The sequence below is a fragment of the Homalodisca vitripennis genome, chromosome 6 (assembly GCF_021130785.1).
Source record: "Homalodisca vitripennis isolate AUS2020 chromosome 6, UT_GWSS_2.1, whole genome shotgun sequence".
Taxonomy (NCBI): Eukaryota; Metazoa; Arthropoda; class Insecta; order Hemiptera; family Cicadellidae; genus Homalodisca; species Homalodisca vitripennis.
Window position 1 is genome coordinate 114,148,349 of NC_060212.1, and position 23,388 is coordinate 114,171,736.

A 23,388-nucleotide genomic window follows, 5' to 3' on the forward strand; every position below is an offset into this window, starting at 1 on the left:
GTCAAAGCATGACTTCAAATGCCAAAGCGCTGGTGTTAAGCATGACTTCATAATAATATCTAAAGGAAAAGTCAGTGCTAACCTCAACAAGGGTGTTCCACCCCCTGCCTGCTTTGACTGAAGAGGCTGGTTCAGAGCTGGCCTTCCCTTCTTCCTGGGGGGACATGACTGAGATTAGTGCCTTAATTCTTCCTCATGGATCTCGATAGGAGGCGGCCTCTACCCCTAACCTTACCCATCCTGATTCTTGTCCTAAGAGAAAAAAACTGGAATGTACTAATGTATCTTTGTAGTACAGAAGTTCAAGGTATTTTTTTATAGCATTGCATTCATTCATCTTATTGGATAGTGTGTTGTGCAAAGCCCATATTGGAAGCACATTACGCAATTCTTGGAAGAAGGACAACAGTCAATGTCGGCCAATATCTTGGAGGGATATTTAGGTTTGTTTACGACACTTCATGCAAGCCAGCATAACCAATCTACAAATATATTGTCCTGGAAGTGGTGGGAGATGAGCGTATCTTTTATAATATGGAATCATGACAGATTCAATTTTTGAGTCTCGATTGATTCTGCATTTTCTTTGACACACTACTGCTGTTAACTTTGAATATATTTACTATAATCTACAGAGTTAGTTTTGAGTTGTAACTTGTGTTTGTGACATAGCAATTGTACCTTCTGAGTTATTATATGGGCATTGTACGCTACAACTACCACATTGAGCTGAGGTTCACAGGCCAAAAATACCTCATATTCAATTTCATTTTTTGTCCAGAAAGTTACGGGACACCCTGTATAACAAATTTATAATTGCCAATGTGTAAAAGATTGAATTTATTACAAAATATTTATGTGTTTTTAGGTATCTACTCTTTGATTTCAAGAGTCTCTATTTATAAGGCCTTTTAACAATCTAACCCAAAGGAACAGGATTTGACAATAACAACAATAGAGTTATACATTTTGTGCTTTAATTATATATTGCTCATCTAATATTATACATTTATAACCAATAGCTCTTATACATAATATCACTGATTACATGCATACAATCTTACAAGTTATAAAAATATTAATTTATTTAACATTTTATTTACAAATGTAGCAATGGTAAATTACACCATAGTTTTAAATCTCACGTCATAATTCTATTACTACAAAAATTCATATAAATCTCAGTAAAGAATGTACAGTAAAATATTTATTTCATAAACTAATAGTAACATTTGAGTTAAATGGTATACACGCAAGCTACAAAATAAATTATTAGATAATATTTATATATAAATTGTAGACAGCATATTTACTTTCTAAACTTTAATTTTTATGGTTTGAACCACAGAAACTTGGATAAAAATGGTGTTAAACAGAAACTTGAGTAATAAACTGAGGTAAATGCATCATTGAGTAAAAGTTTGCCAATAGGATGATTTCTTTAGACCAACAATTCTCTTTTTTACTATGCGTATTTTCTGTCATTTTCAAACATTTCATTCATACTACTATTAGTGTCTTTGTCAACGCAGAGAGCACAAGCAGGGTGAGATCATTCAGTAATCCTCCTTTGTATTATTAGAATGATGTAACTAAAAAAAAACTTTGTGCAAAAACTCAACTCAGAATTCATATAATTTACATAAAGCATAAGAATAATACAAACAGTAATTATTAATCTAGCAACACGATAACTTTTTTGATTGCCAATTGAATAATCCTTCTGGCTTAGCCAGAAGTAGTGGGTAGATTTTGTGAGATCTGAAATATTAATAATTTACTTCTTATGGGATTTACATGTATCGACATCCTAAAATCTATTTGAGATGCAAAAAAAGTCGTTTATTACAAAATGTTTACGAAATATTATATGGATTCCAGAATACTTTTGATTTTTCTCTAGTTCTATAAATGAAGCAATTGTGAGTTTTTAAAGTTTAACACCTGCAATATTGGAATGAAATGGTATACAAAGCTAGCAAACTTAGCTGAGACATTTATAAGATAATCTTTCGTACCAAGTTTCAACTGGTTTGAGTCATTTTGGGTATTTTTCACAAGAAATGTTAAATAGCATAGATACACATATAAACTTTGGAATGGAGTGGTTTTGGGCTTTTGGAATTTAGTGTTAGCATAAGGCCAATTGTAATACGCTGATTTTGTATTAAAAAACAAATTAAATTATGTTAACAACAAAATTTCTGCTGACGGTTATTTGTGGATTTTGTTACTTTTTCTGACATTTGTAAATATTAGAAGCAAAATACAGCAATTTTTTATTCAAAAACAAAGTGATGGTATTAAAAGTAAAAATGTATTCTATACTAAAAAATGAAACCCTAAAACCAACGTACTTCATTAACTTTAAAGACTTTATTATACTTTTAAATTTCAACATCAGTTCATGCGATTAAATAGAAGTTTAGTGATTGATATTAGGGTTTTTATGAATGCAATTACAAGTGAAGATGTTTTAACTAATGAAAATAAAATTACATTTCAGAGAGGCATCCCCTGTTTTTATATTATAAAGGATTTATTGTAAAAAATTTGAATAGCTTAAAAATGCAATAGGTTTTTGTTATTACATATCAATATAAAACGTGATATTCTCCAGGAATGTGAAAGCTTACAAACAATGAAATGAAATTGATCCTTTGAGAAGTATAGCATTAATGTTTTGGAAGATCATTATTTTAAACATGCCTGAGTGAGGTACAAGAACAAAATAAAAACCAAAATAATAAAAAATTGTGTAATTTTTGTACAAACAAAAGAGTATTTTTAAATTACACAAAGTGACTGCTTCTGGCATAGTAAATAACTGTACAGAATGTAGGGAGTATATTCAGGCAGTTTCTTTTGACAAAGGGTATAAAAAAGATTTTTTGAAATAGTTTAATATCAGTATCAGCCGATAGTTTCAACACAGGAAATAGTACATGTCACATATGACAGCAGACAACTGCTTCTAGTCTAGAAGCTAAGGGCTAATTTGGATTGTTTAATCTCACAATCTAGTTACTTAAAATTGATAGAGGAGTCTCTCCTATGAAAGAAATCAATTGTCAGCAGCGCTGGTTCTGGTGGTGTTTGAAATGAAATGAAATAAAAAAAAATTCTTTATTTATACAGGCAAAGCTATACAGGCCGCATGGCCCTTTTTTACATTAAGCTGCGACAACAATATCAAATGACAATTTTCTTCTCTAATTATATTTTTTAGCTTTCAACCGTGGAACACATAATAGTTGTTGTTACTGTAAGACAACTAGGCTTGAAGAGACTGAAAATCGCCTTTTTCCAGATCTTTATATGATTAGCTGAGACTGAATTAACATTAATTTACGTGTCTGACAATTGTTTGTAAGTGTGTAAAAAAAAATTAAAATATATGATGTCATTTATTATCATTTAATACTTTTAACCCTTTTGATACTCTCCCATTTTGACCTGTGCCAAACTAGCAAGGCCGATTATTGATTTCTTTCCAAGGGGAAATTTCTCTATCGATTTCAAGAAAAACCCAGTCATGTGCTTATACAGTGTAAATTGGCTCTTGAACTATTCCTTTCAAAAGTAAAAGTGTCACGATTAGAAACCGAATCTCCTAACGCTCTACATTCCTGTTGTTTTCTCTCCTAATTCATTCTAAATCCATAAACGTGCAGCTTTATTTCCTATTATTACTATTCAAGAAAATCTCATGTTTAAATTTAAACTACAAATAAATGATTAACAAATTGTTTATAGTAGTACAAGCAAGTCTTGAATGTCACAACTATTTTTAAGAAAATTAGAAAATTACTTCTTGAACGTCACTATTGTTAATCAACTAAAATATGTCTTGATGAGGTAAGAGAAATATTTGGTATATAGCAACAATGACAGTTACAGAGCTGCAGTGGTTTACATAGTAACAGTGACAGACAAACAGTTACGGAGTTGTTACTGGGTGTGTATTTGTGAAATTGCTACAGTAGTAACTAACAATTATAAATTTTACTGATAGATTACCTAAACCCGAAATGGGACTTGGTTACGCAGTGGAAAATGTTACTGCGCGCATGCGCGGCCTGCTCATCTGATCAGCGCACAGTCAGTTCTGTCTGCTCCACAAGTAAAGTGCATACTAGCGTGGCTAAAAACATAAATATCAGTGCTTAAAATGTACATTACAAGTTCTTCGGTTTCAAAAACTGATGAAATAATATACAACGTTTATAAATATATGAAGAAACAGTACCCCGCAGTGTTATGTTAATAAAGTAAAAAAATATATAAAAAAATGAAAGCCTAGGCACGCTTCTCAGATATCTGCTATAGTGCAAGTAGTCTACTGGCTGCATCTGCCTTCCCACTCCTCTTACCCCACCCAGCCCACACTTTCCCTCAAACCCCTCCATGCGCGAACCGTTTCACGTCTAAATAATATATCTGTGGGTGCACAAGAACCTATATTGAATATTTTAATATTGGTAGTAGCAACTGTTATGCACTGCGGATTGCATAAAAAATGTGTTTTTTTTTATAATTTTTTGGTATCTGCTATCTATTTAAAAACTAGATGATAAACTTGATGGCAGACAACCAATTGGGACCATGGGCTTACATTATAAAAGAGATTAATGTAAGTGCAGTTTGCTGTTAACACTTTCACTGCTGCCTCCTAATTTTGACAACTTTCCCACACTGCCGCCCGTTTTAATGATTTTTAAATAAATATAACTTTTTAGCCAATTATAAGAAAACCATCGGACTTACTTTTTATTAAAGCTGTTCTTCCTATTTCTACACAAATGCTCATGCATAAATATTTTCAAACAGAAAGTCTTGTTTTAAAACTAAAAAACAACGTTTTTTGTAAAAAATAAAAAGTTGCCAAAAAACAGCACCATGTACTAGTCTATAACATAAATATATTTCTCATTACTATTTGCTGTATTTAGTACTTTAATTATTGTCCCTATAGCTACAAATATTTACAATTGAAATCCACTTATATGTTAAATTTTTTTTAGTGTGGGGGCCTAACCCACTTGCTCCAAGTCCATCATCAAACTCTTCATCAGAAGCTGAAAAAAACTATAAATTTCTGTAATAAACTAATTATTTATAAAACATAAAAATAAAAGTTTTATACTGATATTTGTTTTTTGAGTAAAACCACAATGTGAACAAGTCCATCGATAGTAAAATCAGGATCTTTATCTGTGGCAACTTGGAATAAATCATCACTTTCACTGTCACTTGAAAATCTGAATAACTCTTCTAGCATTTTATTGTCTTCAATTCATTGTATTTACTCACAAAACAATCGTTGTAAACTAAATGAATGGCAAGCAAAACAATAACAATGCAGACGACGAATTAGCAACGTCATGACATGACAACGGTCGCCCAGCCGCCATGACGAATTTTTAAGCAAACCACTTTTTCTGATATTCCAGATGACTGCCAACATTTCATAGATCATAATCCATAGAGTAAGAAATAAAAACACGGAAATAGTGAATGACTTTCAATGCCAAAGTCTAAATAAGTTTAAATGCATTTTTATTACTGTAAAAGTCAGCGCCATCAAAAGATGTCGGTAGTCTAAAGAATTCCATGTGCGACGTCAAATGACGTTGACAGTGGAAGTGTTAATTTTGGTGCCAGCTAATGAGAACTACTACCATTGCTGCAAAAATTCTCTGAAGTGTCACATAAACTCGACTTCAGATACATTAGATGCACTATCAGTGAAGTTGAATGCACAATAATTTAACTAATAATTGACTACAAACTGTCCCAAAATGGTTGTAAGCAACTATTGAAATTTAGGAATAGCATACAATTGATTGTCATGCTTTTTGTGTCCATATGTATTCACTAATTTATCAGTAAATTTGTGTTATGTTTTTACATTATTTCCAATGTTGAATTGAAAAATTAAAATGGTAATGTTTAGTGTGTTTTATAGATGTTTTATACTTTTAAACATTTAGTTTAACATAAGGAATTTTTGTTTCATGCACCTTTTAATATTAGATACATTGTGTTATAACAATTAATTATATGTGATGTGTAGTATTGTTATCGCTTTAAGATTGATTGATCTTTCTAAAGGATGACTAATATACAGTCTCATACAGGAGTACAATCAGAGGGAAAACTTAGTGGAGGATGACTCCCCAAACTATTCCATAAAAATAACCAAATTCTTTCACAGGAGTATACTTTTACTATAAAATTGGTAACAAATTATATTGCACAATTTAAAAACTCAAACACAAACATTGAATTAGGACTGATGAATTAGCATTGTTACTTTCATCCAACCTAAATGCATGCCAAAACCCTTAGATATAGTAGCGAATGATCAGTTGAACATCTGGTCGCGGACAAGCTTCAAGTCTAATCGTTTAATTTTATTTTAAGATAGTAGTTTTTAATTTGTATTAATATCAGATGTAACCCCTTACCTTTTATTTTAAACATGTTAATAAAACATTGTAGGAATACATTACTTCTGTTGACCATTTCAAACAGTAGTTATAATGAATAATTAAAAATTTATTTTATTTCAAAGACTACACTAATACATTCAAGTAAAATTAATTACTATCTTAACTAATATTATAAATGCAACAGTAACTCTGTTTGTTTGTTACACTTTCATGTGTAAACTGTTTAAACCGATCATCATGAAATTTTACATGGACATTCTTAGGGTTCCTAATTTAGGTCTATTCTTATTTTGAATAATCCCATCTTGGTCTCTAAAGTTGCACTATAGCAAACAAGTATTATTAATTGAAAGGCTGTTAAATATAGTCAACTCTTCTGTGTAAACATTGTTTTATGGTAGCACAATCATACGTTTAATTCATTTAAACCACTATTTCCAACTCGTTTACATTAAATAGTCTTGAATGCATAGAATAACCTTGATAGTAAGAACACTTCTTATTTTAACCTTTTCTGCAACCACACACACGGAGTGAGAAAATATCCAGATAAGAAAATGAAAGGTTTTAGTACAAATATATTGTAAACTATATATTTTAGCAAATATTAAGTATGCAGTGCTTGGTCAGTACTGTAATACAGATATCAAATACACAGTTACTATCAAACTTTTACTATAAATTTAAAGACTGTAGCAAAACTAAGTAAAACACAAATGATATTGCACAAATTTTACATAAATAAAGCAGGATCAAACGTTTACCAATGTTGCTAAAGCCACAAGAGTTTTAATATTAAAACATTAATAACACAGAAAATAAATTAATAAAAACCTGTTAAATACTACCAATGAAAATCTGATTTACATTATAAATAGAATTCACTTGAAATTCATTGTACAAATTTTAGAAACATTATTCAAAATTTGCCTGACAAGATAAACATATATTTCTTCTACAAGAGTTAAGTTGAGGAATTTCCATAATGTAATTGCATGGATGAAAGACAAAATGGATTAATACAAAAATTTTGTTTTACGCTTGAAAACTAGCACTTGAAAAATATTTATTTGCCAAAATACTTATTCTGAATTGTTTGAAATGTTATGCAGACTAATAAGAAAGTTAAAATCATCATCAAATTTGATATCTGATACCATTGTTCTACTGAACAATTAATTCACTTTAAAAATTCAATTTAGTTTCAATATAAACTAATCTTGCATACAGTTATGAATTTATTATTCCAAAGTATGAATATCCTAATTATTTTCTTACATAATTGAAGAGCTCTTTTCCAAAAACTGCTAAGTCCATTTTGTTATAAATTGAATTGCTATCAACTACATTATTAAACATTCACAGCTCTACTATGCATTATAATAATTTTTTCCTAAACCCTCTTAGTCACATTTATTTTAATAAAATAAAAACAGATTTTTTCCAAAACTTATCTAGGTCCCTCAGAGGTTTTTTCCAAAAACCCACTATGTCCAGAAGCATGCGCAATACAGGACAAACAGCTGACTGACTCAAGCTATTATGCGGTATAGCAGTAAATAAACATAACCTCACTTGTTGATGTTTTTAAAGCTGCCAGTGTGTTGCATTTATGTTTCCAGTTTTTTAAGTATATTCTTTTAAAACTTTTGTATGAGTGATTTTGATTTAGAAGGGCTTATAAGCCCTCAAAGTTGTGCTTCCAGGACGAGGTAGAAGTGCTTCCTTGGACTTAGCTGTGTTTGGAAAAAAGCCTTCTCAAAAATTGACTTCATTCATTTAAATTTTAAAAAATCAGTGTTTTCAAATATTTAAATAAGTAAGTACTTCTTTTAACTTAATATAGTGCATATTAATCTGATAAATGAGCGGTTGTTCAAAAAAACGAGTTTCCTGAAAAATTACCTTTTTGGACTTAGCAGGTTTTGGAAAAAGTGCTCTTCAATTGTTAACATGAATTCAGATATAGAAAACTTTCACCATGAACATATCTAAATTTAAATATTGGTGTTTTGTCAATTTTAATGTTTCACAATTCAATTGAAATGTGCACATAAATTAGTAATTACCAAGCTTTACAACAGATATGGGTTTAGGTTGTTAATTTTTCTAGCCATAACTAAATGTAAGCAATGTTAATTGGAATTATAGCAATAACAATCATTCTTATAATTCTCTAACTATAAAATATGTATATAAAATAACAAGGAACTTGAAAGTTACCAGCACACACATCTAAGTGACACAGTATAATGTAAGTTTAAATAATACAAATTGGGTTAAATAAAATCTAATTAATTTACATAAATGATCATCATAACCTCCTGTACAATATTACTGAAACTATTGCCAAATTAATTAGACAAATCCATTCACAAAATGCAATGCCTCACTTGAGTCTTTACATCTCCAAAGAACATTCTTCAGTCTATTTCAGTTTTTATTACACAAACTTTTACTTAGTTGAAAAAAAGATGATGTAACGTGATAATTATAACATAATAACAGCCTAGATGCCCTGAACTATCGATAGAATGAAAGAAGAGTTCACTCATTGAAAGTAAGAATATAGTAACTCACATGAAAATGATCTAGAATATTCTCACGCCAAATCTTTGGCACATAAAAAATGTTGTGATTGTGTAATTGATTGAAAAGACTTTTCATACAATTTCATCCAAGAGTTTCATGCAAAAAAGACCACCGCTAAAATAACCATAAAAATGACAGCTAAAAAAAAAAAAAAAAAAAAAAAAAAAAAAAAAAAATCACTTGAGTAAACATGTGTGACAAATAGCTCTTTAACACTTTTACCAAGATATACTACATTAGTATATTACAATACATTAGTTGATTTATTGTAATGGCCAGCCGTATGAATGGTTCCATAAAAAAATACACAAATTTCTGCAAAGGAAAACCTACACTAGAAGAATATTATAACACATTACAAATGTACAGAGATAAACCATAAAAATTGACATACAGTTTTTACTTTTAAATTACAATTTACGAATAAAAGAATTCGTTTTTTATTTTATAAAAACATAGAAACCAGTATAAATGTTAAACTTAATTTAGCTTTTAGTGTTTATTTAAAATGTTTTATACAAACAGAAATTAGTGGAAACCCTTATAGTGCCAGGCCAAATCAAGTCATTTCTAAGAAAGCCAAGTGCCAGTCATTTCTAAGAATGCCGGGAATTTTCCACCCACTACTACTGAAGGATGCCAGGCATATTTCAGCAGTTTTACAACGTTTTACTGAAAAAATTGTTAAAGTTATAAATAATGAGTTATTTTAATAAATTTTTACCTATAAGCAGAAAAATAAATTTCCTTAATAAATACTATAAAAGAAATCTTATTTTTGATTGTAATGTACTTAAATTAAAAAAATATAAATATTTCCTTACAATATATTTTTTTTTCAGTTTCACATGAGAAAAAAATATTTCACTACAAAACACAATATCACTTAAAAGAGAAAATGAAACTGAATTCAAACATAATACGTTTTGATTAATATTTTCTAAACTTTAAAAGTTACGTTGATTTTTAGAAAACTATATATTAACTGTTTTTGTGGTTTCATACTAAGTTTGAAACTAAAGAGGTAATTAATCTTATAATATTGCAATACATATTTCCTTTCTTGTAATCTGGTTTATTCTAATTGTTTATAATATACAAATAAATTTATAATACGTTAAAAAATTATAACAGTAGAATATTTTCTGTGAATGTCCATATGCAGACGTTGGCATTGTTCAGAAGTTTTGCAACGTCCATATATACAAACACTGGCATTTCTTGGTAATTTTTCAAAATTCCATACATTGGCACTAAAAGGGTTAAATTGTACATTTCATACAGTGTGCTATTGATAACGGAACTTATTATTCTGCCCAATGAAGGGTTAAAATTAAATGTTTACATCAACACAGTTGGTTACATGTAACACGATTTTTCTCTAATCCCTTGCAGAAATTGTATAGGTTTTAATTGATGATATAAAAACATAATATAAAATGGTTTTCCACTTTCATTTCCATACCTGGTTTTGATCTAGTTAGTATCAAATGGAGTCATTATATATCTCTTGATTTAATGATCAATTTTTAAAATACATAAGAAATGTCAACATTTTCAAGCAACTAATGGTTTTGAGAGTAAAAGGTCAAGGGTTGAGATTCTTCATTTTAGAAAGCATCTATTAAATTGTTTATAAACGAACAACTATACACAGACAAAATGTGTAAATGTCATACATTTGTTATTCTTGTATATTTAATATAAAATGGTTCACTCTTCAATTTTTAAAATAGTTTTCTGCCTGATGAGACCATTCTACTGTTTTCCAGACCCTGTTTTAATTTTAGGATCAGGTGGAGACTAAGGAGACAACTTAGCACAATGACTTAAGATTACTTATAACAGAACAGACAAACCAAAGCAGGATAATTCCGCATTATCAGTAACCAAAATTCAACCAACTAGCAACTGATAAAAAAAACTGACAATACTTTTGTTGAAGTAAAAAATCCACCACTCAAGCGTGTAATAAAGAACACAAAGCCGTCTCACGAGTTTGAAAATAACAATGATATTTGGCCAATTAGATATTCACCAGTCGGGAGTGATAATCTCCAGGATAATCGGAGATGTTGGCGTATCACTTGTTCTTCATCAGTATAGTCCTCCTTGTCATCCGGCCCAAGAACATTCCCATGATGAACACCATTCCTACGAAAGAGAGAGTCACCAGCATGAAGTATCTTCTCGATGGTGAATGCGATACTTGGGCCAAAAGTTCACCCACATTCTCAGGTTGATTTTTTATCTGGAAATCAAAATAAATTATCTCAATTTTTAATCCTTAAATTAACCTAAAATATAAGTCTACACCATTTAACCCTTTTAGGACCAGCTGTTGTTATATCACCAGCAAGTTTTAAAAAGCGTTAGAGCCAACAAGCGATATCGTACTTTTCTGCTACAGACCAGCCATTGACGTTTCACAACTTCAGTATTTTTAGTTTTCACTACTGTTTTGCGGAATATGTCACTGAAATCTTTATGGTATTCACCATTTATAACAACTACACAAATGCTGTTTCGTCTTTCTTTGCATTTAATATAATAATAAGACGTCAAACAACGATATAAATACTGTGATAGTATAAGGTATCCTTTTAGAATAGTATTATATTCCATCCTTGAATCTAAACAAACCCAAAAAGGTAATTTTTCTTTCATATTTTAATTGTCTGCATTATTGATATGTTAGATGTGTATTTACGAGGCATGTTTTTAAAGTACCGTTTTGATATAAAAAAATCAACAAGTAAATTTTTCAAACAAAACTTTATTTACCTGAGAGAGCATTCTTTCATCTACTTCTCTACATAATTTCCATTATTATTAAGGCACTTGTCGTATCTTGGGACCAGCTGTTGTATGCCGTCGTCAAAGAAGCTTGCCGCCAGACTGGACAACCACTGTTGCACAGACGTTTTTACTTCTTCATCATTGGAATGACGCTTCCCCTTCAAATGTGTCTTCAAGTGCAGAAATAAATGGTAGTCGCTAGGTGCTAGATCGGGACTGTATGGAGGATGGTCCAATTGTTCCCAGCCAAATGAAGTGATGAGCTCTTGTGTTCGATTTGCTGAATGTGGACGAGCATTACCGTGGAGCAAAACGACGCCTGCACTCAGCATGCCACACCTTTTGTTTTGAATTGCGCTGCACGCAGTTTTTTTAAAGTTTCACAGTACGCGGCTGCATTAATCGTTTTACCGCGAGGCAGAGAATTGACCAACAACACACCCTGTCTGTCCCAAAAGACAGTGCATATGATTTTCTGGGCAGAAATTGTTTGCTTGAATTTGACTTTCATAGGGGATGTTGAATGCCGCCATTCCATTGACTGTTGTTTTGATTCAGGTGTAACGTAGGCTACTCACGTTTCATCGCCTGTAACGATATGGCTTAAAAAATCATCGCCCTCGTTTCTGTAACGCTCGAGAAAGCCCAATGCACTGCCCAATTGTTTGGTTTTGTGCTCATCATTCAACATTTTCGGTACCCACGTGAACACGGTTTCCGATAATTTAAACGTTCGGACACAATTTCGTAGAGAACACTTATTGATACAGCAGAAAATTTTTCAGCTAAGGAAGAAATTGTGAACCGTCTGTTCTCTTTCACTTTACAGTCCACTTTTTGAATGAGATCATCGGTAATGACTGAAGGTCGCCCACTTCGTTTGAACGTTTGTGCGGCCATCTTTGAAGGCCCTAACCCATTTCCGCAACATCCCTTCACTCATAATGTTTTCACCATAAATTTCACTGATTTGACGATGAATACCAATTGCTTTTAAGCCTTTAGCACAGAGAAAACGAATCACAGCACGCACTTCACAGTTGGCGGGATTCTGGATAGTCGGCGGCATTTTAAAATCATGTAAACAAACGAAGACTCGATCAAACGGCGTCAAATTTTAAATGTCAATAAGACACTTCTTTTTTGCAATAAAATTTGAATTTGGTGAGTTTATCACCATGTTTTATGAATAATTTACTTACTTACATAATTAACCTTATATTTTAGAATTTGACAGCTGAAGAAGAGAGAATACATCAGTCCTCGAAACCTTGTGTTTCTTTTATAACAACACATATCAATGTGAAAGTCTGTAAGCCTTTTATGATTTCCATACAACATTATCTGAACCTCTGCTGAATCTATATAAAAAAGAAAATAATTTCTTGATTTCTGTACAATAATTTTAGATATCCAAAAATAATTTTTTTACCTATTTATAGTACAAATTGAGAGTTCTTACACTCTGTTTGCATCTGTTGTATATTTGAAATACAGTATAACTGCCCCACGGGCTTCCAAACTTCCAATGTTAATCTTACAAGAGTGTTTAGTTTAACCCTCTAAGTGGCAAGCGACGTCTGAGACGTCCTATTTACGCCGCCGTGACGTGGCAAGCGACGTCTTAGAAGTCGCTTCACATTGCCGCTTATTGCTAGGCAACCGATAATTATTTTTACGCCTAGTTTGCACAGTTGCGTTCACCACTAAATTTCAAATACATTTCATATAGTATCATCAACATCACGACGAAATAATCAATGGTACTAACTGGTAATAATCCGGTACTTTGGGATTATACCGACCACACCCAGACATGAATCGTTATTTGACATTTTGCTTCTACTGATTACTAGATTAGCGTAAAACAATATTTCGTCAATATAAAACAGGAATTGTCTTATCGCAAACCCCTCCCCATCCTCAGACAGAGGTCAAAGTCGAGCGGTCTAGTAGATAACGTGATTGCAGAGTCGCGTAGCTTTGTTGTACTTCCGTGTTTTACCTCTACATTTCTCCAAACACTAAAATTCAACAAAAACAAACATTACCAAACTAAAACTAAACTCTTTATTGAAAAAAACACTCAACACTTGTTTTTATTCTTGATCACATTCCGCCACCCAAAATGGTGCAGCCCCGCGCTGATGTCAACAAAAGAAAAACATCCCTCGAGATAGTACCTATCAGTAAAATATCAAATTCTAGAGGGGCTGATCAGAAATATAAATTGAATTGTAATGGAAAGGCAATTATGTACCGTGTAAATCATGTGATGCCGCTCGGCCTGCCGTAATCGGGATTCTCGAGAAAGATAAGATAACAGAGACAACAATACCGATTACAATAGCTGGAAATGCTTGTAAGTTTTTTAATTTTGTAATTAAAGAGTTGTTTTTTCGTTCTATCATGTTTGTTTCTATAAATTTATATTTTTGTGTTCTTCATACTGGTGTGGTCGGTATAATCCCAAAGTATCAATAATCCTAAGTTTTCTCCCGCGGTCTGTTTATTTTATTGAGGGAAAGGGAGGAAAAGGCAAGCAACTTCTAGCGATTCTGACTAGAAAAAGTGTTTTTTCTAGATTCAGTTTTTCCCATATAACTTTTACAGTGTTGTAAATAGAAAAAATATTATTGAAGGTTTTTTGTTTAGAATTAGATTGTGAATAAAGGTTGCATTTAACATAATCTCCTAGGAATGACATTTTTAAAGTTACAGAACGTAAAAATGAAAAGTTTGGTGGAGAAAAAAACGTTTTTTTGAACATTTGTGTGGATATCATAAAAAGAGGTTAAGGTATGTAAAAAATTACTATACTATGTTATTCTGTAGTTTATTGCGAAAAAAATTGATATATAACAAGCATTGCTCATATTAGAATTTGCATTTTATTTTTAAATTATAAGATAGTCCTGCTTGACTCTGAAAAATAGCCTGCCATTCCAGCAACATATTACCACCACTTAGAGGGTGTTAAAAACAGCTGATTACTAAAAAAGGCTCAACCAGTTATTCTCAATCCACTAACCAATTTATTATCAACTTATTTCTTTACGACGGTGTACACTTGTTAAGTTGTAAAGAAATTTTCTTATAGAAAAACATCAAATAATATAAACAGATATTGATAAATTCTTTAAAGACAGATAATTCATTTACACTAAAAAAAATAGTTTATATAAAAGACGATCCCCAACAACTATTGTTGCCGAACTTGCAGAATTCACCTGTGATCAATAACAAATGTAGGTAACCATTTAAAAACTTTTAACGATATACGTTTTCTTCCAACAGAAATTGATCATCTAAACCTAATCTCTTACTGCTAGTAATAAGCATAAGTATATTTTTATTTTCTATTGTTAATTTAAACATAAATTTTATGCAATAGTAAAAGATTGATTTTAACTAATACATGGTAGGATTGTGCAACACCTCATGTCACGTTAACAGGCTTCGCTGAGGCCAGTTTGTTCTCAGGATATCATGGGGACAGACAGATAGACAGAAATGAATTTTTCCAAGCCTTTAAGTTATAGACTTTGCTCAGATTGAGCCAACAACATGAAGTAAACTGCAACTTATGATAAAACTGACAATAAAAACTAAATACTCACCTCCTCATCAGCGTTTTTGAACATTTCCACTCTTTGCTGGAGCATTTTTTGACAGTCTGATTGCAAATATTTGTGTTCTGATAGAGCATTCAGAAGGCACTGTATATCTGCAAAATAAAGTTTTGTGATTTAACAACTTGTTTAATGAGCTGCACAACATCTTATGACAGAACATCAATATAGTGGGATACTGTAGGTTGCAGTAATGTGTATATATATATATATATATATGTTTAGAACCTCAGCACTTGCTGGTCCAGGAGCGTAAATCGTGCGTACCTTGTTGGTCATCGCGCCTCATGCTGGTCCGGGCCTTGAACGTGTTGGTCCGGACCCGCAAGTTACGAGGCTCTGTATAGAGCATGTAACATCCTGGACCAAGAAGTGCTGCTTGCCTGTAAAGTTCATTTGATTGTACAGTAGCTCGCCTAGCGTGAGTATAACGAACTAAATACTCGAATGAGGGGAAATCCCCCACCATTCTCGGACCAAGATTTGCCGGGTTTCTGTGCAGAGCATACTGTCGAAAGTTGAATAAAGTGCTTTTTCAAATCAAATCAGTCTTTATTGCCTTTTAACACTGTATTGTATAGAAGCAGTCAGTATTAGCCAATGTATTAACTCATTCACACACAAATACAAATAGTTCCTCATCCACAAAAACATGCAATGGCTAATCGGATCTTATTAAAACGTGTTTCGATTTTAATTTTCTATTCCCAGGCGGCTTTCCATGAACTCACATAGCGTGGCAAAAGCACCTGACACAAATAGGCATTGAAGACGAGATTTAAGTTTTTTTTGGTACTGCCAATGTTTTACCATCCTCAGGGAGCCTATTAATCAACCTAACACCAGCCTGCGATGGCAAATTATGAAGCGCCACCGTTCGACGTGGTTGACTGCGATAGTTATCCCTGCCTCTTGTCTCATACTGGTAAATGTCCCTTCCCTGAGCTAATGTGCTCTTTGATTTACAGAACACAGCCACCTCGAAGATGTAGAGGCAGGGCAAGGTCAGTAAACCAAGCTCACTGAAGGCATCCCTGCACGACTCTCTTCTCTTTAATTTTGATATGGTTCGTACACAGTTTGTTGTTTGCACAGCTGCCCCAGAGTCTTACTCCATATGCAAGGTGCGGATAAACAAGGGCAAAATAAGCCATTCTCAGGATGTCGTGAGAACAGTGTTTTGCCAGATTCCGCAAAGCATACAAATCTGAAGTTACTCTGGAACAAACACTTTCAACATGATTGTCCCAGGTCAGACCTTGATCTAGGTACATCCCTAGGAATTTGATGGAGTCAGATTCCTCTGAGAGTTTGTCATCTACCAGGACAGCAGGTCGTGCACTACCTTCACGCTGTCTCAGACAAAAATCAATTGTGTTTGATTTTGAGCTGTTTGTTTTAAAATTGATTTTCGAAAAAAATTAGATGCATGAATTCACTGTGACAAATGATTTAATTTTAAGTGTCTGCAAAGAATTTGCAGTAATGCAGAGAGTCGTATCGTCAGCATATTGAATCACCTTTCCATTCTGGACCGATGAGTTTAAATTGTTAACGTAAATATTAAAAAGCACTGGCCCATGGATCGATCCCTGAGGGACGCCATTTACCATTTCCAATTTTCCTGACATGGCATTTAAGATCTGCACACACTGGTCTCTATCCTTATGTAGGACGAAATCCACCTGTGTGGCAGACCCCGTATTCCACATGTCGCTAACTGATGCATCAGTGTCCCATGATGCACGTAGTCAAAAGCCTTAGAAAGATCGAGAAATATGCTGAGTACCTTATCCCGTCTCTCAAAACCATCGACAAAAATATCCACAAGACTTGAAACCACATCAATTGTAGATTTTTTTATGGAAGCCGAATTGTTCAGGACACAGTATGTCAAATCTTTCCAGAAAACTTTGTAGTTCATTCAAAAATGCCTTTTCAAAGATTTTACTGAAGAATACGATTGGGTGGTAATTTTTGGTTTGATGAGGATCTTCTTTCTTAAAAGTCGGGGCAATTTATGCTGTTTTCAAATCATCCAGGTAAACTCCACATAGAAATGAAAAGTTTATCACTTTTTTAGTGAAGTCAAGATATGCTTGGAGCATTTTTTGACTAGCCACACGGACATACCACTGTTTTTACAAGATTTCTTTTAATTTATTTTTTGCACAATACCAGCCATCTCAGCCTCATCGACAGGGGTCAAGATCAAAGACGATATCGGTTCTCTACCAAGGTAGCGGGAGAGGGTTTCAGTGAAGCACTCATCACACTAACCAACTGAGGTAAAATACTTGTTAAATTCGTCAGCAATTTTTTGAGGATCATCTATAAGTTGGTTTTCAACGAGCAGTAAATATTGTTTTGATTTTTGTGTTGGATGTTCTCGTTTTTACGGATTAATTAATTATTTTCCATGCTGTTTTTGAAAATGTCTCGGTGTTCTTTAATATTTTGTTTAATTCATAGGCTTTAGCGGCTTTTATAACTTTCTTATATATTCTTCTATAATTTTTGAAAAATCTTTGAAAATTTTCGTTGTTTGTATTAATAAAAATTGAGTGATAAAGTTTGAGTTTTTCACGAGATGTGAGAATACCTTGTGTAAACCAAGTATTCTTATGTCGCTTACTGCGTACTTCAAATTTTCTGTAAGGACATGAAATATTTAAATAATAGATAAAGCGTTCATTAAAATCATTGTACACTTTATTTGGACACTGAATGTTATTTCCAACTTTCTCGCTTAAGGTGATAAAGTAACTCATTAATGTTTTGAGGTTTTAGGGCTCTTTGGATCGTATTTTCTGCAAGCCTAGTCACCGGATCAAGTCCATTAATCACAATCTCCTGAGCGAAGTGATCAGAGATGGCAGGATTGAACACGACACGTCAACTTTCGGGATGTTGGTGATAACGTTGTCGATGGTTGTACTCGTCGTGGCACATACTCGTGTAGGAGAGTTCACTGATCAATTTAGACCAAAAGATTGAAGAATATCACGCAGCCGCCGAGTGTGGGGGTCGGGGTGGTCCAGTGTGTTTATATTTAAATCGCCAATTAAGAGAAATAGAGAAATAGATTGTTTGAAAACAAAAGTTGGTTAGCGGGCTCTCTAGTTTTCCAAAAGGGATGAAATAAAACTTCGGTTGTTGTTTGGACGGTATATTTCAACACTATTAACTTTTTCGGATGAATTTAAATTGATATTAATACCAGCAGCCTCAAAATAAAAATTCCAGAGTATGAAGGACTTAAATGTTATTCAAATTTCAAGGGGATTTTTACAAAGATTGCCACACACACCACCTCCCTTAAAATTGGAACGAAGGAAAATATGTAACAATTCATAATTTTGCATTTTTTTAAAATGTTGATCGGTTGTAAAACAGTGTTCCGATATTACAATAATATTGGGTTTTCGCTCATCCCACATGAGGTCAAAGTCTTCTAAATTACTGATAGCAGATTGAGCATTTAGGTGAATAATTTTAAATTTCGTAATTTTATGAATATTTTGAGTGGTTTCTGAAAACGTGTTTAAACAATTTTTATGAATTTTGATGTTCTGAATTAAAAACAGGATCTAATATCCCTCTCTCGTTTTACATTCGTCATAGGCTCTTCGTTTTTTTTTTTACAGGAAAGCGTATATTGTTTTCGTCAGGTTTTACAGGCGAAGTAGCTTTTATGACTTCGTCGTAAGTGTCATGCTGCATGAGACGGTTCTGGGCCGGACTGGCGGGCGACTCACAGGTATCAGCAACAGCAGGTGAGGCAGCGGGCACTGGGAAGTGTTAGAGACAACTCAGGCGCAGCAGGCGGTCCGACAGCAGCAACCAAGCCCTCCACTATAATTTCGCCCAGCAGCTCTTTACCCGGCAATCGCAGATGCATGCCATCTGTGTGAACCAGTTTTTTCCGATATCATTGATATCGAGGAGCTTGAGGTTTGAGTGTCTCACGCATAGCTCCTCTATGTAGTAGTTGGCGAGAATGGTCCGTTGGTTCATAGGATGGCTGACGAGCAGATCGCGAAGATAAGGGATCGTTGCCAAGATGACATCGGCCGAACTCAGTCGAGCGGTGACTCTTTCTTCCAGGCGATTATAGATGTTGTGTGACTCACCGGCAGCGATATCGTTGGTTCTGGCGAGCAGGATGAAGCAGCTAGAAGGAGGCGAGGGGCCGCTGGACGTTACATTCAGGAGTTTGGCCCCGGTTTACATATGCCAGTCACTTTGGTAGCCGATGAGACGCGGTTCTGCACCATGCCGGAAACGGGTACGACTGTCTCCCTCAATCACAAAATTCCAGAAGGAAAGCAACTCTCTTTTAATTTTGCCTTTCAATTTTGGCCTTCTACCAGGAGAAGATTTTGGAGGAGGGTGTTGGCCGGATGGTTTACTACTGTTGCAGGTTATTGTACGGGGATTTTTTTGTTGAGCTGCATTAGTGGTTACGATGGTTTTGAGAATGGGTGGTTTCTCATTTGTATTTTCGAGAGGTTCAAATATATTGCTGGTCGTAATAGGAACATATTTGTTATTTTAACAGACAATCCAATCACCCGTCGCCTGAGAGTAGCCGCAGGAACACCCCTGGACCTCCCTCTCGGCCCTGAGACGTTCAATCTCTGCCTCGAGTACATAGTTGTCATCAGATTGGTGACGAGGTCGCGAGTCTCGGAGCACTGTGCGAGCTGACAGCAGGTGGTCACCGGTGGCTTGCACTGAATAGCGCAGTCTCTTACAGAAGCTCCCGCTGATACTCCGGACAGCGAAGGTCTCGCAACAAAAATGTCATTTGTATACCGAAGGAGCCTTGTGTCCGATTCAATCGAATGATCGACAACCCTCATCAGATCGACTGCCTTATCTGCTCCTTTAATCTAAAGTTTTCTGACGCAAGTTCGTCAGCATCAGAGGCGCCCGACGAGGCGACAGGCTTAGGCTCTTTGAGTCTGTTTGTAGTAGTCAGGTTTTGTTGCAGCGGCAGGGGTCGGAGTCTCTCCTGTAGACGCGTGGAACACAGTAGTCTCGCCCGCCGGTGAACTGATCGATGCGGAGGATCTGGATGGAGTGGCGCTCAGCGCAGGGTCCGGGCCAGGCGTGGAGCAGGCAGGCGGCGAGTCAGATGCAGGCGGAGTAGGTGAAGCAGCGTCGGTCGCAGACAGAGTCCTGGACAGCGGTGACAAAAGCGAACGCATGGTGACTGGGTGTTCATCGCTGTGTTTTTATTGCAAACAGTCAGTGCTGTTACATTTGGATCAGTTTTTAATCGATGCGCTGCAAATTTGTTCCGAGACATCGCCAAGATATGTCTCCATTATTTTAAAATTCTATGTTGTCTGTATTTAAAATTGTTAAAAAGAATACAGGGAATCCCGGTTTTTGTTTTTTTCTATTGTAAACTGCATATTTTTTTTTTCAATGATAAGTTAATGAATAAATAAACAAATAGATAAAATTACAAGTCACGATTATTAAAAGAATCTAAGTAATAGTTTAATAACAAATAAAACTTATTAGATTAACAATAAAAACAGTTTCTCTTCAGCAAAAAGGTGCTTCTGTCGGTGGGAGTCGAACCAATGTGTACTACTGATGTACACAATGTACAATGTATACTACAATGTGTATGTGAACAGTTATAGTGCCGCGACCCTACTGTTGCTGCCACGCAGGTAGACAAGATGTGGTAGTTACTTCTTGTTCATACGGCTCGTCGCTCTGTGGTTGTCTCAAAAACGGAGTTGCACAGTTGTATTGCAAGTCTAACCTTGCTATTTTTGCGACTAGGTTTCGGGCTAAAACTTACAGAGAAATAAACTACCCAACTCATTGTAAGGCGTTATTCGCATCGGTAATTTAAAAGTGTTCTTCAGTAACTAACTGTAACTAAACTATGACGTAAAACCTTGCAAAATTTCGTCTGTGCCAGTGCCGCGCTCGTGTGTACTTTTTTGACAGTATACTTTGATTATCAGTAGGATATTAATACGTACAGATTCGAAGACTCCAATGTTTCATTTTATAGAGCCTAAAAGTTAGTTTTGCTTTCAAAAATTATTTTTCAAAGATTGTTATTTCACTTTTCATTTTTCATGTATAGAAAACGAGTTCAGGTACATTAAATCAGGTATGCTGACCGCCTGATTTTAATTTATAACTATTATTCACTCTATTCGCAACAATATGAGTGCAGAATAATTACTAAATATACACTTGTAAATTTATTTTATTTCAGTTTCCTTATTCTTTACACCTATTGTTATCTTAATACATGTATTTCTTATAAATGTTAGAACCTTTTATCATATGTACATGTTACAAAATTTATTTCTGATGATAAATATATAGTTGAATCCACACTATAAGCTAAACATGTGAGTGACTATTAAGATTTAGACAAGGTTATAATATTTGCACCGATGATCGGAATTTTAAATAGGGTACTTTTATCACCGAACTAACCAATACCGCAAAGACAATACAAATTGTCAAAATACAATACAATGTCAGTTTTGTATTTGGACCACACATAACTCACTTTAAATTTTTAAGGTCTTGGTTATTTTCTGTGTGTTTAAGTATTAGAACAAAAAACGTTGGCTGTTAAGTTGCATTTTACATCTCAGAGTATGACGTTTTGGATGAGATAGCTAATAGAGTTATGAATGCATGCACAAATAAAGAGGTGGGCACTTTTAAGATTTTATCAGAATGTAGAATAGAGAAAGTTCTTAACAATTCTCAGTTTAAATATTCATTGGTATAATATAAATGAAAACGAGTTAATGATTGTCGTATTGCTGCTTGCACTGTACATGAGTCCGTCCGGCGACCTTGGGTTTTATCTCGACGGTAAGCAACGGGTTGGGTGGAGTTGTAGTGACTGGTTAGACACAAAATTTTTTTGTATTTTAACAGATAAGCTCGCTCAAAGATATCTTGATACCCTGTTATGTAATTTGTATCAATGTATCTACTAGTGTTTCAGCGTTTTCTAATTATATCAATCATATATTTATGAACATAAAAATCACAAATTCAGTCAAATCCTACTGTGGTAATTGAGTAAAAAATGAGTCATCAATCAGAAATGACAAATCATTATTTACCATTGCCTTGTTTCAACCAAGTTTGGACAAAAATCCAGGTCAGACTTTGTTTAAACATAGAAAAATTAACTTGACGTTCCATCTTATCCCTGGTAGAGATTGCTCGAATCAAGTTGTGAAACTTACGTCAAGCAGCTTCAGAGTATTATCATATTGTGAACGAATATATCAAAATTTCCATACAAAATTAACAATATGAAATACCTTGGATACTTACCGGTTTTATCAGATCAATCTAGACCAGAACTTAGATGAGCTACCGTTTGTAAAGACAACCTTTCGACATTGCTTTGAAAACCCAATTTAAATGGTCCTGACGTTTTAACAAAAAAAATTAGTTCCTCAAAAATTTTAGGTAATTACTGTAATAAAATCAATGACTAGAAAAATGAAAATATGTGGGAAAATGTTTCAAAATCCATGGATATAAACAAAGATAAAGAAAGGACTCCAAATAATTGATCATTTCAATCAAGGGTCAACGAAAGGTTAAAACTCTACGATGTAAAAGATGAAGCAGATTTATTCAAGAAATATTACGCGAATGTCGGGGACCGCCTAGCCCGGTTTTTCCTGTAACCTGGGTCGTCACGACGATACTGAGTACCTGGTGGAAGCTTACTTCCGGCTAGAATCTATAACGGGCTCTGAACTCCAGCACGTTGTCACGGATATGAAGGGCGGCTCGGCCCCCGGCAGTGACAATATTCTGGCTTAATTCCTTCAAATTTATTTGGCCTATTTCATTTTTCCCTTTTTTCATAATTATAATAAATCAGAGTA

The 23,388-nt window shown here is 34.0% G+C and overlaps 1 protein-coding gene across 1 annotated transcript in view; it reads right to left on the reverse strand.

The window, feature by feature from the left end:
* Positions 1 to 960: 960 nt before the first annotated feature.
* Positions 961 to 23,388, reverse strand: part of LOC124364759 (Golgi apparatus protein 1) — an 86,464-nt gene continuing 64,036 nt past the window's right edge. The window contains exons 16-18 of the mRNA XM_046820479.1: positions 15,467 to 15,573; positions 11,086 to 11,298; positions 961 to 4,144 (exon numbers count right to left, since the gene is read on the reverse strand). Coding sequence (XP_046676435.1) covers positions 11,131 to 11,298; positions 15,467 to 15,573 — 275 coding nt within the window. The 3' untranslated portion in view covers positions 961 to 4,144; positions 11,086 to 11,130. The remainder of the gene's footprint in view (positions 4,145 to 11,085; positions 11,299 to 15,466; positions 15,574 to 23,388) is intronic.